Source organism: Moschus berezovskii, chromosome 5 (genome assembly GCF_049115385.1).
Source record: "Moschus berezovskii isolate FMDL1 chromosome 5, NW_MosBer_1.0, whole genome shotgun sequence".
Lineage (NCBI taxonomy): Eukaryota > Metazoa > Chordata > Mammalia > Artiodactyla > Moschidae > Moschus > Moschus berezovskii.
Window position 1 is genome coordinate 75631021 of NC_142464.1, and position 15998 is coordinate 75647018.

The 15998-nt window shown below is 40.6% G+C and overlaps 1 protein-coding gene across 1 annotated transcript in view; it reads right to left on the reverse strand.

The window, feature by feature from the left end:
• Positions 1-15998, reverse strand: part of CORIN (corin, serine peptidase) — a 279559-nt gene that overhangs the window by 78431 nt on the left and 185130 nt on the right. Inside the window, 2 exon segments of the mRNA XM_088836324.1 lie at positions 2907-3017; positions 4154-4261. Coding sequence (XP_088692450.1) covers positions 2907-3017; positions 4154-4261 — 219 coding nt within the window.

Consider the following 15998-nt stretch of genomic DNA (forward strand, 5'->3'; position numbering starts at 1 on the left):
TAAAGAATCTGCCTGCAATGCAGGAGACACAGGTTCAATCCCTGGGTCAGGAAGATCCCCTGGAGAAGGAAATGACAATCCACTCCAGTATTCTTGCCCAGGAAATCCCATGGACAGAGGAAGGCTACAGTGCATGGAGCCACAAAAGAATTGGATGTTACTTAGCAACTAAACAACAAGCAGTTATACTAATGATATAAAAACTACAATTTATTAAAGGTTTACTAATGGCAATAGCTATGCTAGGAGTATTACATATCTAATCTCAAATCCTCATAACAAATTTGTAAAGTGCATATTATCAACCTGCTGCTGCTGCTGCTGCTAAGTCACATCAGTCGTGTCCGACTCTGTGTGACCCCATAGACGGCAGCCCATCAGGCTCCCCCGTCCCTGGGATTCTCTAGGCAAGAACACTGGAGTGGGTTGCCATTTCCTTCTCCAATGTGTGAAAGTGAAAAGTGAAGTCACTCAGTCGTGTCCAACCCCTAGCGACCCCACGGACTCCAGCCTACCAGGCTCCTCCATCCGTGGGATTTTCTAGGCAAGAGTACTGGAGTGGCTTGCCATTGCCTTCTCCGTATTATCAACCTAGTTTAGAATAAAGAAACTGAAGCCTAGAGACTTTAGCATGTGTGTCATACTCTCAAGGCTGTTGAAAAGTAGGGCCAGAATATGGAAGTAAGATTTTCCAACCCTAAGCCCCAGCATTTCACTCTGCACCAACCTGACCTAATGCACCAGTGAAATGCATAATACCTACCCCACAATAAACACTTTATTTCAAAACTTGCTTATGACATCTGATATTTAAAAGGATGATCTAGTGACCATTAACCTTTCAAGAACTGGTTGTCTTAATTCTATCCCTGTTGTCTTTTAAAGCATCAGAAACCCATGTATCATGTGACTTCAGCCTTCACAGAGTTACTATCTACATACATACATGAGCACCATGTTCTTGTTTTTTCCAAGATCCATCAAAATACAGTCCACTCTGTTCCACAATGTCCACTCAGCCAGGACTCAGATGATATTGCAGTTCAAATATAATTCAGGAAAGAGGTAAGCTGGGCATAGTGTTTGTTAATTAATTTAAATGAGTTTTCTTATGTCAAAATAAAAACCATGCAACCTACATTTCTATTTTGGCCTTAAATTACAAGCAAATTAAACAGCTAACCTCATATGTAGCCACTGATTCTACTTTTATTAGACAGTAAAATATGGAATGAAGTTTAATTAGCTTGAATATGCATAAAATGCATCATATTAACTCTTTCAGGTCAATATTACTCTTCTTTCCATTCCATTCCGTTCTGTTCCGTTGCTCAGTCGTGTCCGACTCTTTGTGACCCCATGGACTGTAGCCTAACCAGGCTTCTCCGTCCATGGGATTCTCCAGGCAAGAGCTTCTATATAATCATTTTATTATTCCCTATGGAGTATAATATACTTTCTTTTTTGTGTGTGTGCAGACTCCAGATAACCATTTATTTATTTATTTTTCTTTTTTTTTTTATTGGAGGCTAATTATTTTACAATATTATATTGGTTGGTTTTGCCATACATTGACATGAATCCACCCCGGGTGTACATGAGTTCCTCTTCCTGAACCCCCCTCCCACCTCCCTCCTCCTTTTATCTTCCCTCTGGGTCATCCCCGCACACCAGCCCCAAGCATCCTGTAACATGCACCGACCCTGAACTGGTGATTCGTTTCACATATGACAACATACATGTTTCTAGGAAAAAAATGTGGCAAGCCATACTCGATTTTATTAGGTAGAGTAACAGCTACCTGAAGATTCTTTTTAGAAAAAAAAAAATTGAAGTATAGTTGATTTATAATATCATGTTAGTTTCAGGTATATAGCACAGTGATTCAATTATATATATATATACATCCATGTATATGTACCTATTTCTATTGGTTACTACAAAATATTAAGTATAGTTCACTGTGCTATACAGTAGACCTTATTGGTTATCTATTTTATATACAGCAGTGTGTCTATGTTAATCTGAAAGTCCTAATTTATTTTTCCTTTTCTTTCCCCTTTGGTAACATAAATTTGTTTCCTGTGTCCGTGAGTCTGCTTCTGTTTGGCAAATAAGTTCATTTGTGTAACTTTTTAAGATTCCACATATAAGTGATATCATATGCTACTTGTCTACCTCTGTCTAGCTTACTTCACTTCGTATGAGAATCTATAGGTCCATCCATGTTGCTGCAAATGGCATTATTTCATCGATTTTTATGACTGGGTGATATTCTACAGTATACACAGACCACATCTTCTTTACCCATTCATCTGTCAAGGAACATTTAGGTTGCTTCCACGTCTTGGTTACTGTAAACAGTGCTGCTATGAATATATATATGGGTGCATGTACCCTTTTGAATTTTGGTTTTCTCCAGATATACTCACCAGAAATAAGACAGGCTCTGAAGCAATAACATCATCACACACTCTGTGTAACTCCATCAGCCCTGAAGGCTCTCTTCTCTCTGTCAGTCCTCCCTATGCTTTCTCACAAATGGTGCCTGTGAGCACGTGTGGAGGCTCTTGCTTAACTGCTAATATACTGTTTGCAGACAGAAAGTTCCCAGTCTCTGGGAAGAATATCTGCTTTGACAAAGTCACAAAAGAAGATCTGTGGGCAATGAGAGAGAAAACAGCCACCTGCTTGGCCAGAGTGGCCAAGTCATGCTTTGAGTTTTGGAGAGAGAAATTCGGACATCAGTTATACTACATTGCTATGGTCATCGTACCATTCAATTATCATCTGTATAGGCCGGGACAGAAGTGTAAGAATCTGTTTAGATAGTGAACCTCGAGTGTATTTGACTAAACAGACAAGAGTGGGAAAATGAGCAAGATGAAAACCTTCAGGGCACTCACAGCAATTGACTTCATCGGATTTATCCATGCAGTCGTGGTCCCCATCACACACCCATTCAATGGCAATGCAGCGGCCATCTCCACAGCGATGCTCCTCTGTGGGGTTGCAATCTGGAGGAAGCAAGCACTCAGGAGGATGGAGAGAACCAACATGACAAACACTTGGAATGTATGGCTCGTAGTGCCAGTACAAGTTAGAAAATTCTTCTGTCACTAAGTAATACACTACCAAAAATTTGGGAGCTAATCACAAAGCCAAAATGGTAAACAAGCAAGAAGAATTCAGCTGGTTTTATTAATAATTCAGGAGAGGACATTCAGAATTAAACACAGTTCTTTAAAATGTGGTGTCTCAGTGGTAAATCTGTCTGCTAATGCAGGATACATGGATTCAATCCTTGGGTTAGGAAGATCCCCTGGAGAAGGAAACTTGCAACCCACTCCAGTATTCTTGTCTGGGAAATCCCATAGACAGAGGAGCCTGGTGGGCTACAGTTAACAGGGTCACAAAAGAATCGGACATGACTTATCAACTAAACAACAACAACTTTAAAAGTTTCATTCCTCTTTTTGACTGAGATATAATTGACATAAAATGTTGTGTAAATGTATGCTAAGTGAAATAAGTTAGAAAGAGAAAAATACTGTATATCACATGTGGAAAAATCTGAATTTGCACAACATATAGACAAGTGGCTAGCAGGGGCTGGTGTGGGCTGTATTAGAAAGATGTTGTTTACAGGTTCAAACATGTAACTAGTAGGTGGATTCCTTCTTTAAAAGATAAGATGAATTTTTGAACGTAAAACAAACCCTTGATGTCTCCACTGCAGGAGTCTCCCTGTAGTGCATGGCAATCAAATGCAGGAGAGGTCTTTTGTTATATATATAACAAGAGGATCAAGAACTGCAAGCAGAGTTTTGCTCAAGAGCTCAAAATCTAACCATGAGCCACTGACTTCCACCAGAGAAGAAACAAACACTTTCAGAGACAAAAACATGTTAACACCCATTTCCATTCCACTTTATTTAATATTTCCTTAATATGACTTTACCCAAGAAATATTACATTTACACATTTAAGACATGACAGACTAGTAATTGAAAAAGCCTCCTCTTCCTGAAAATTAAGAAACCAATCACTTTGTAATTTAATGCACTAACCACACTAACAATGAACTACAAGATTTTGATTATAAGTTTCTATAATTTTAAATGAAAACCTTTAGGGAAATAATGTTACTTACCACAGTTTTGTTCATCACTCAGATCTCCACAGTCATCATATCCATCACATACCAGGCTATAATTAAGGCATTTGCCTGTGTGACAGTGAAACAGATTCTCACTGCAATCTGAAAAAAAACAAACAAACAGAAGCCACTGATGGGTCATCAGAGCAGAATAGGATGTTGCAGTAGTCGCTGGTATAAGAGAAGCATATCATGAGGTGGGGGGTAGGGTGGGGAATCATTGTGGTGACCTGGTCCACATCTACTGTTTCACAGGGGAGGAGACTGTGCTGCAGAGGGAGCCACTGACTTGTTCAAGGTCATATAACAAGTTACTGTAGAACCATGACGAGGACCCACTGGCTCCCAAGCCAATGCTCTTATCACTTCCTGAAAATACCCATGTTCCACTCTATGTCAGTTGAAATCTTCGTTATAGCCAAATATGAGAAAAGACATTCTCAACCCACCATAGTTTCTAATGAAATTCACTTTCACACAGAATGAATACTTCATAGACAGTGAGTAGTTATTTCTTAAAAATATTTACTTTAAAATGAGAGTCTAGTTTTGTCAATGGTAAACATAGACATGGCTTTCCTAATAGCCCAGTTGGTAAAGAATCCACCTGCAAAACAGGAGACCCCGGTTCAATTCCTGGGTCTGGAAGATCTGCTGGAGAAGGGATAGGCTACCCACACCAGTATTCTTGGGCTTCCATTATGGCTCAGCTGGTTAAGAATCTGCCTGAAATGTGGGAGACCTGGGTTCAATCCCTGGGTTGGGAAGATCCCCTGGAGAAGGCAAAGGCTACCCTTTCCAGATTCCTGGCCTGGAGAATTCCATGGCCTGCATAGTCCATGGGGTCGCAAAGGGTTGGACACATTGAGTGACTTTCACTTTCACTTCCAAACATAGACATAACAAAGAGAAAAAGTCATTTACGTTACAGAGTCATTACTTACTCACACGACTTTACCACTTAAGTCAACTGAATGTTTCATAGCATGACCCTCAGATAAGCAGTACTGTCCTAGATTATGATACCAAGATAAGAAAAAGTTCAGTTCTGTTCAGCCGCTCAGTGGTGTCCAACTCTTTGCGACCCCATGAATCACAGCACGCCAGGCCTCCCTGTCCATCCCCAACTCCCAGAGTTCACTCAAACTCACCTCCATCCAGTCAGTGATGCCATCCAGCCATCTCTTTCTCTGTCATCCCCTTCCCCTCCTGTCCCCAATCCCTCCCAGCATCAGGGTCTTTTCCAGTGAGTCAATCCTTCGCATGAGGTGGCCAAAGTATCGGAGTTTCAGCTTTAGCATCAGTCCTTCCAGTGAACACCCAGGATTGATCTCCTTTAGAATGGACTGGTTGGATCTCCTTGCAGTCCAAGGGACTCTCAAGAGTCTTCTCCAGCACCACAGTTCAAAAGCATCAATTCTTCGGCGATCAGCTTTCTTCACAGTCCAACTCTCACATCCATACATGACCACTGGAAAAACCATAGCCTTGACTAGACGGACCTTGGTTGGCAAAGTAATGTCTCTGCTTTTTAATATACTATCTAGGTTGGTCCTAACTTTCCTCCCAAGGAGTAAGGGTCTTTTAATTTCATGGCTGCAATCAGCATCTGCAGTGATTTTGGAGCCCCCAAAAATAAGGTCTGACACTGTTTCCACTGTTTCCCCATCTATTTCCCATGAAGTGATGGGACCAGATGTATAAGAAAAAGTATGTAACCCTTATTGCCAAATTCAGACTTAAATTGAAGAAAGTGGGTAAAACCACTAGATCATTCAGGTATGACCTAAATCAAATCCCTTATGACTATAGAGTAGAAGTGAGAAACAGATTTAAGGGACTAGATCTGATAGACAGAATGCCTGATGAACTATGGATGGAGGTTCGTGACATTGTACAGGAGACAGGGAGCCAGACCATCCCCAAGAAAAAGAAATGCAAAAAAGCAAAATGGCTGTCTGAGGAGGCCTTACAAAGAGCTGTGAAAAGAAGAGAAACGAAAAGCAAAGGAGAAAAGAAAAGATATACCCCATTTGAATGCAGAGTTCCAAAGAATAGCAAGGAGAGATAAGAAAGCCTTCTTCAGTGATCACTGCAAAGAAATAAAGGAAAACAATAGAATAGAAAAGACTAGAGATCTCTTCAAGGAAACAAAGATGGGCGCAAAAAAGGACAGAAATGGTATGGACCTAATAGAAGCAGAAGATATTAAGAAGAGGTGGCAAGAACACACAGAAGAACTGTACAAAAAAGATCTTCACGACCCAGACATCATGATGGTGCGATCACTCACCTAGAGCCAGATATCCTGGAATGTGAAGTCAAGTGGGCCTTAGGAAGAAGCATCACTATAAACAATGTTAGTGGAGGTGATGGAATTCCAGTTGAGCTATTTCAAATACTAAAAGATGATGCTGTGAAAGTGCCGCACTCAATATGTCAGCAAATTTGGAAAACTCAGCAGTGTTCACAGGGCTGGAAAAGGTTAGTTTTCATTCCAATCCCAAAGAAAGGCAATGCCAAAGAAGGCTCAAACTACCACACAATTGCATACATCTCACATGATAGTAAAGTAATGCTCAAAATTCTCCAAGCCAGGTTTCAGTAATATGTGAACCATGAACTTCTAGATGTTCAAGCTCATTTTAGAAAAGGCAAGGAACAAGAGATAAAATTGCCAACATCCGCTGGATCATCAAAAAGGCAAGAGAGTTCCAGAAAAACATCTATTTCTGCTTCATTGACTATGCCAAAGCCTTTGACTATGTGGATCACAATAAACTGTGGAAAATTCTTAAAGAGATGGGAATACCAGACCACCTAACCTGCTTCTTGAGAAATCTGTATGCAGGTCAGGAAGCAACAGTTCGAACTGGACATGGAACAAGAGACTGGTTCCAAATAGGAAAAGGAGTATGTCAAGGCTATATATTGTCACCCTTCTTATTTAACTTATATGCAGAGTACATCATGAGAAACGCTGGGCTGGAGGAAGCACAAGCTGGAATCAAGATTGCTGGGAGAAATATCAATAACCTCAGATATGCAGATGACACCACCCTTATGGCAGAAAGTATCAAAAACTTCAGATATGCAGATGACACCACCCTTATGCCAGAAAGTGAAGAGGAACTAAAAAGCCTCTTGATGAAAGTGAAAGAGAAGAGTGAAAAAGTTGGCTTGAAGCTCAACATTCAGAAAACTAAGATCATGGCATCTGGTCCCATCACTTCATGGGAAAAAGATGGGGAAACAGTGGAAACAGTGTCAGACTTTATTTTGGGGGGCTCCAAAATCACTGCAGATGCTGATTGCAGCCATGAAATTAAAAGACGCGTACTCCTTGGAAGGAAAGTTATGACCAACCTAGACAGCATATTAAAAAGCAGAGACATTACTTTGTCAACCAAGGTCCGTCTAGTCAAGGTTATGGTTTTTCCAGTGGTCATGTATGGATGTGAGAGTTGGACTGTGAAGAAAGCTGATCGCCGAAGAATTGATGCTTTTGAACTGTGGTGTTGGAGAAGACTCTTGAGAGTCCCTTGGACTGCAAGGAGATCCAACCAGTCCATTCTAAAGGAGATCAGTCCTGGGTGTTCATTGGAAGGACTGACACTAAAGCTGAAACTCCAATACTTTGGCCACCTCATGCGACGAGTTGACTCACTGGAAAAGACTCTGATGCTGGGAAGGATTGGGGGCGGGAGGAGAAGGGGACGACAGAGAATGAGATGGCTGGATGGCTTCACCGACTGGATTGAGGTGTGTTTGAGTGAACTCCGGGAGTTGGTGATGGACAGGGAGGCCTGGCGTGCTGTGATTCATGGGGTCGCACAGAGTCGGACACGACTGAGCGACTGAACTGAACTGAACTAAACTGAACTGAAGAAGAACTAAAGAGCCTCTTGATGAAAGTGAAAGAGGAGAGTGAAAAAGTTGGCTTAAAGCTCAATATTCAGAAAACTAAGATCATGGCATCCAGTCCCATCACTTCATGCAAATAGATGGGGAAACAGTGGCTGACTTTATTTTTGGGGGCTTCAAAACCACTGCAGTTGGTGACTGTAGCCATGAAATTAAAAGACACTTACTTCTTGGAAGGAAAGTTATGACCAAACTAGACAGCATATTAAAAATCAGAGACATTACTTTGTCAACAAAGTTTCGTCTAGTCAAGGCTATGGTTTTTCCAGTGGTCATGTATGGATGTTGGGCTGTAAAGAAAGCTGAACACGGAAGAATTGATGCTTCTGAACTGTGGTATTGGAGAAGACTCTTGAGAGTCCCTAGAACTGCAAGGAGATCCAACCAGTCCATCCTAAAGGAGATCCGTCCTGGGTATTCATTGGAGGGACTGATGTTGAAACTGAAACTCCAATATTTTGGCCACCTCATGCAAAGAGCTGATTCTTTTGAAAACATCCTGAATCTGGGAAAGATTGAGGGCAGGAGGAGAAGGGGATGACAGAAGATGAGATGGATGGATGGCATCACCGACTCAATGGACACGAGTTTGGGTAAACTCCGGGAGTTGGTAATGGACAGGGAGGCCTGGAGTGCTGTGGTCCATGGGGTCACAAAGAGTCGTACAAGACTGAGTGACTGAACTGCACTGAACTGAACCTCAAGAAGCTTACAGTTTGATGTTGGAATAAACATCATGGAAGGAAATTGTAATAAGAAGATAGATCTTGTTCCTGAGTAAACCAGAACTCCTATCCTAGTTCTTTCAATCATTGGCTATGACATTGAGTGTATTAGTTAAAATTTGTGTAATAATTATGAAGTTATGATAAGAACAACTACTTAATAGAGTTAGGGGAAAACAAATAATAATGTGTGTAAGATGCCAAGGCATTTCAATGGTTAAAGAATACTCTTCAGCAAATGGTGTGGGGACAACTCAATTTGAAGTATGTAAAGTTGAACTCTGACCTTTATCTCAAACCATATCAAAAATTCTCAAAATCGATTATAGATTTCAATGTAAGAGCTAAAATTATGAAGCTTCTTGAAAAAAAATAAGAAAAAAGTCTTTCTGATGGGGGGTGGCAATGAATTCTTGGATATGATAAAAAAGCACAAACCTAAAAAATAAATGATATTCATTAAAATTAAAAGGAGCTTCCCAGTTAGTAAAGAATCTGCCTACAATGCAGGAAACTTGAGTTTGATTCCTGGGTTGGGAAGATCCCCTGGAGAAGGGAATGGCTACCCACTCCAGTATTCTTAGCTGGAGAATCCCATGGACAGATTCTTGTGGGCTGTTACAGTCCATGGGGTCACAAAGAGTCAGAAACAACTGAGCGACTAAACACTTCCACTTTTAAAATTAAAAACATTTGTGCTTCCAAAGATGCTATTTTAAAGTTGAAAAGACAAGTCACATGCTGAAAAAAAATATTTTCGAAGCATGTATCTGATAAAGGACTTATATCCAGAGTATACATAGATGTCTTACACTCAATAATAAGACAAACCATCCAATTACAAAGAAACAAAAGAACTTGAATAGAAAGTCTTTATGAAAGATATACAAATGGCTGATAAGCACATGAAAAGGTGCTCAATGTAATTAATCATTAAGGAAATGCAAATAAAACCACAATAAGATACTATTATATATCCCCTAAAATAGCTGTAATAGATAAGACAGACAATATCAAGTATTAACAAGGATTCTGAGAAATCAAAACCTGGGAGTGTAAAATAATAATGACACATTGGACAGCAGTTTGACAGCTTCTTGTAAGCTTAACTATGACTTTACGAGATTCATGAATTCCACTCTTAGAAATCTACCCAAGAGAAGTGAAACATACACTCACACAAAGACGGGCATGTGAATGTTTATCACAGTATTATTCATAATAGCCAAAGCCTAGAAATAATCCAAATGCTCAACAACTGGTAAATGTACAAGCAAAATGTAGTATATTCATACAATGGGATATTGTTCAGCAATTAAAAGTATCAAATTACTGATGCATGTGACAGCATCGATGAAGCTCAGATAAATTTTGCTAAGTGAAAGAAACCAAATACAAAAACTACATATTGTGCGACCCATTTTAAAGTTTCTGGAAAAGGCAAACTTACAGAGACAGATGTGGCTGTGGCTGGAGATGTGGGAGTGAAGACTGAATGCAGATAAATAGGAGGGAAATGTGGGGAAAGATGGGAAAGTTCTAGAAGTGGATTGTGGTGAGGGTTTCACGATCCTATAAATTTACTAAATAACTTTACAGTATACAAGTTATACCTCAATAAGGTAAAAATGTTTACATGTAAAGGCTGTAGTTAGTAGCAACTAGATTTCTTAAATGTATTGGGTTGGTCAAAAAGTTCATTCAGGGTTTTTTGTAAGATGTCATGGAAAAATCCAAATGAACTTTTGGCCAACCCAATATTATCTTTTCCCTTAGAGTGAATTAAGTTCAAAAACAGATTCTTAAGGCTGGAGAGGGATCATGGAAGATGTGCAGAATTTTAGTAGAGTGGATGGAATGAAAATTTCAGCATGTTTCAAGTAGAAGGAAAGAATAATGCAAGAACAAGCAACAAGAACAAAGCAAGAAAAGCAAGAAGCAAGAACAAAGGAAAGAAGTGAGAAATAAAGTCACATATGAGGATCAGTCTGCTTGACTGATAAAGATCAAGAATCTAATGGTAAACATCCCAGCCTCCTGAATTCCAGCTAATTGTTTCTCCTGAAGCAAAAGTCTGCCTCTGATACAATCGGTGATGGACACTTCTTTACCACGGGGCTTCCCAGGTGGCATTAGTGGTAAAGAACCCACCTGCCAATGCAAGAGATATAAGAGATGTGGGTTCAATCCCTGGGTCAGGAAGATATCCTGGAGGAGGGCACGGCAACGCACTCTAGCATTCTTGACTGGACAGAGGAGTGTGGTGGGCTACAGTCCTTAGGGTTGCAAAGAGTCAGACATGACTGAAGCCACTTTGCACAAATGCACCTCTTTACTTTAAACATCCCAAATTCTGTAACAATTCATTATCAAAAATCTTGGGCACTGATTAGTGAAACTGTGAGCCACATCAAAATATTAGACTTGTTATTTACTCAACGTCTATTTCAAAGAGCACTCTTCTAAGAAGTCACTCAATACTTTCAGAATCACACCATTTTAGAAATGGAATGTGCCTTAGAGATCATCTGTCCAGCACCATCATTAAGAGGGCGCACACACATGCACACACATAAACATATACAGAACCTTGTAAGTCCTTTTTTTTTTCATTTCCCCTGGGCCAAATAATTTTCAAATGAGGACAACCATCATAAGGGAAAACATAAGGACTAAAAAGAAGTGCCAGTTTTCACCTTGACCGTACTATTTCCCCCCATTCAGCCTAGGGTGCTAACTCCCCATCCAGCACCCTACTGCCAGCTGAGCTGACCAAACACATACCGGCTGAGTCAAGAAAGGTTGATTGTGGTTCTCCTGCCCACTGAGCTAAGTTGGGGAACTTGTGCATCAAGATATATACATTTCCTCGGAAAATGCTAAAGATCTTTTTGATTTTTGTTTTATTTTCATCTCTTATGAGAAGTTTTGAATCAGCATGCTAGAATCAGCATTATGGGGGGATCTTCACCTTGACCATCAGTGCAGAAGTACTTACTTCACCAGAAGGAGGAGGCAGTGTGAAGGGGTGATAGATTTTAAACACATGAATTAATTTTTTAAGCAGTACACTTCACTTTTTTAGATGGTAGGACTGGAGAATCAAATACTTCTCTCAGAATCTGATTAACCTGAGAACACTTAAAATATTTCCAAGGTCCATTCTGGGATCCCTGGTAATTCATACAAAAAAACCTCGTTGGATGTATTTTGTAAATTAATACTGTCATTGATTAACTTATTTCATAAATGGAGATGATTCCAACATTTTTTATAATTCCTCATTATTCATACAGGTACAGGCTCAACTTTCCACTGCTATGACTTTCTTGGTTAGAAGCCATTCAGATGTTAGATACAAAATTAGCTGCATTTGGAAAACAACTTGTTATTTCCCTAAGGTCTGTGTAATTAGTAAACACAGAAAACCTTAACCAGAGGCACTGCACACCCAGAAATACATAGCAAATAGCAAGGATCACAGTGCTTCCTTTTATTGGAATAAATGTTTATTTCACCTGAAAAGAGATGCTATAAGTGCAATTTGGGGCCAACAGATCAAAACTTACAGAAGCTGCTTGCTGTGCTTTTTTTTGCTCAATACAAGCATAATTTTGCATAACTTAAGGTGGGTATTTTTCTAGATACAGATCTTTTTGTTTTCTGAATGAGAGTTTTGATACAAAATGCTACTTCTCACGTGACGAGTTGACTCACTGGAAAAGAGTCTGATGCTGGAAGGGATTGGGGATAGGAGGAGAAGGGGACAACAGAGAATGAGATGGCTGGATGGTATCACCGACTTGATGGATATGAGTTTGAGTGAACTCTGGGAGTTGGGGATGGACAGGGATGCCTGGCGTGCTGTGATTCATGGGGTCACAAAGAGTCGGACACGACTGAGCAACTGAACTGAACTGAACTGAAAGTTCTTGCATGTTAATATTTATTTCAGTCTGGCATCTTACATTATTAACTTTTATCCCTCAAAATTGTCATTAAATGAAAAGAGACAGCTAAGGGACAGAAAATCTTTTTTCAAGAGCTTCATTCAATTTGCTCAGTCTCTTGATTCTATAAACATAATCATGTGGCCTCAACTCAGGATTCAAGTGGGGATGCTCAATTTCCTCCCAGAAACAGCCTTGTTCTGAGATGACCAAGAGGTTGACCAGTTTGCTCACAGTTTTCCAGCTCGTTACAGTGACCTGGGCTTCTTGATGTCCTGAGGGTTTTCAGCTATTGACTTCCAGCTCCAAAATGGGGTTTCTCAACTGCAGTACTGTGGACACTTGGGACTGGGTGACTCTGTTGTGGGGAGCTGTCCTGTGCGCTGCATGTTTAGCAACAATCTCAGCCACTGCCCACTAAATGCCAGTAGCATCCCCTTAAACTTCCCTGGTGGTTACAATCAAATAGGTCTCCATATACTACAAAACATCTAGAAGGGAATATTGCCTCCGACAGAGAGCTACTGTTCTGGGATATCCAAGCATCACCATATTCCAAGGCCAGTTTTAATTCTGTCTTTCCCATTGGCTCTCTCATGCCAATCTGGCAACCAGTGATCTGTGCTCTTCTCTCTTACAAGATCTTCCTGTTTACACCATCTTTTGCCTTGCCATACCTATTATATTGGGCTTCCCAGGCAGCACTAGTGGTAAAGAACTGGCCTAACAGTGCAGGAGACATAAGAGACATGGGTTCAATCTCTGGATTGGGAAGATCCCCTAGAGAAGGTCATGGCAACCCACGCCAGTATTCTTGCCTGGAGACTCCCATGGACAGAGGAGCCTGGTGGGTTACAGTCCATAGAGTCACAAAGAGTCAGACACAACTGAAGTGACGTAGCATGCACATCTATTATATTGTTCTAAAACATGATATTTAATTATCTCTATGTTTATATTATGATCTCTATGCCACTTCCCTGATTAGACTAAAAGGCTCATGAAGAAAAAAATCATGTCTTAACAGTCTTTATATTTACGAGGTATCTAGAACATGCTTCACACATAGCAGGAATTCAAGACTATTCAATAACTTTATTGATTCCATATCATCAGACGGCCTCAAAACAGGAGTGAATTTTCCAGACACCCGAAACTTCTTCCATCAGGGTAGAATGAAATATTTTTATTTTTATTAATTTGGTAGAAATCTTTCTAGTATTTATTTGCTCCCCTGTCTTAATAAATATAGTAGCTACAGTCATTTTTGATGATTCAGAAACATTATGTGGAATATCAGTTTTTATTCTGTGCTACTTGGGTGGCCTCCTTTCCAAGATAGCTTCATGTGGTGCTGCTTTTAAAACCATTGTGCATATTGTAATATTTCTGTCTCCTCCACAATGTGTCATCTGACCTTTGGTGGGGCAGGAGTGGGAGGGATGTTAGAAGGACGGAATGGAGAATAAGATAACAACCACAGTCACAACTGTAAATCCTAATGCCTTTTGAGAATGACTGCATGCCAGGTACTGGTCTCTGTACTTGACATCTAGTGATTCATTATTCTGCTCAACGATTCTAGAGACAGTTAGTATAATAATATTATTTATTGTCTCCATTTTACTGATGAGGACACTAAGGCCCAGAGAGATTGAGTACCTTGTCGTATTTACAGAGGCAGGAAATGATAAAGAAGAAATAGGAGGGGCTTCCCTGGTAGCTCAGTGGTGAAGAATTTGCCTGCCAATGCAGGAGACACGGGTTCAATCCCTAGTCCTCAAAGATTCCACATACCTCGGAGCAACCATTTATCACAGCAATTGAGCCTGTGCTCTGGAGCCTGGGAACTGCAACTACTGAGCCAACATGCCACAGCTCCTGAAACTTGCATGCCCTAGAACCCCTGCTCCACAATAAGAGAAGCCACTACAATGAGAAACCCACGCACTGCAACTCGACAGCAGTCCCTGCTTGCCACAACTAGAGAAAAGCCCACACAGTAAGGAAGCCCCAGCACGGCCAAAACGAAAGAAAGCAGGAAAGAAAGAAATAGGAACCCAGGCAGTCTGACTCAAGACCTCGTATTATTAATCTGTGTGATAATTAGTATAACTAATTATGCCAACTAGTATATTTAGTTAACTCAGTATAATTAGTTCACCACAGTACACAAAAATAAATGGGGTAACAACCAGTGTTACCCCAAATTCAGAGTGAATGACTCCTGAAATTATTTGACATTGGTTTACACAGCATAAAGTATGAGGACTTTGCGGGGGTTCTTTTCCCGGTGACAACCCTTTTCCTGAGGCTTTTTCATTTGCTAAGCACCTGCTACATATCAGATGCTGTTCTACTGCTGGTTACAGCATCAAAAGATGATAGAATATTAGCAACAAAAGAGACACCAGACACCCTCTAGTGCAGTGGTTTCAAACCTGACTGCAAACTAGCATCTCTGGCAGAGTTTTATAAAGGGACTGCTGCCTGGGCCCCCCTCTCCAGACTGAGACAGCTAAAATTTCCGCAAGTGGGGCTTCCTGGAGATGTTACTGTGCTGCCGGCCTTGATGACAAGGAAAACCAGGGGATTAGATGTAGCCTATTTCAAGTCAAAGAACTAGAAATTTTAAAAACACGTCCTAATTTTCAAAAATTGAAAATTTCTCTATACCACTAAAATTCTTCTCAGCGGTTGGATACCTGTCCATTTTACCAATACTTAAGGAAGAGACAGGGCTTCCCTGGTGTCTCAGACAGTAAAGAACCCACCTGCAATGCAGGAGACCTGAGTTTGATCCCTGGGTCAGGAACCTCCCCTGGAGAAGGGAATGGCAACCCACTCCAGTGTTCTTGCCTGAAGAATTCCATGGACAGAGGAGCCTGGCGGGCTACAGACCACAGGGTCGCAAAGAGTCGGACATGACTGAGCAACTAACACACACAAGGAAGAGATCAAGAAACGCAACAAAATGAGTTGGGAGGAGGTCAGGAAGCAGTCCCAGATACCTGGTGAGCCGCTGTAATAGACAATTATCTCCCTCAATGTAACGGAGCACCCAAACTAAACATTTTCCTGTCATATGAATGATCGGAGCACAATCATTCACCAAATTTGCACTTTCTGGACATTGGCAAGTCAAAGGCAGCACAATTAAGAGAAAATAATTCGATTTGGACCCATTCAGGAGTAGGTTCAAATCTGGCACTTTGAACCACTGGCAAATTATTTCATTGC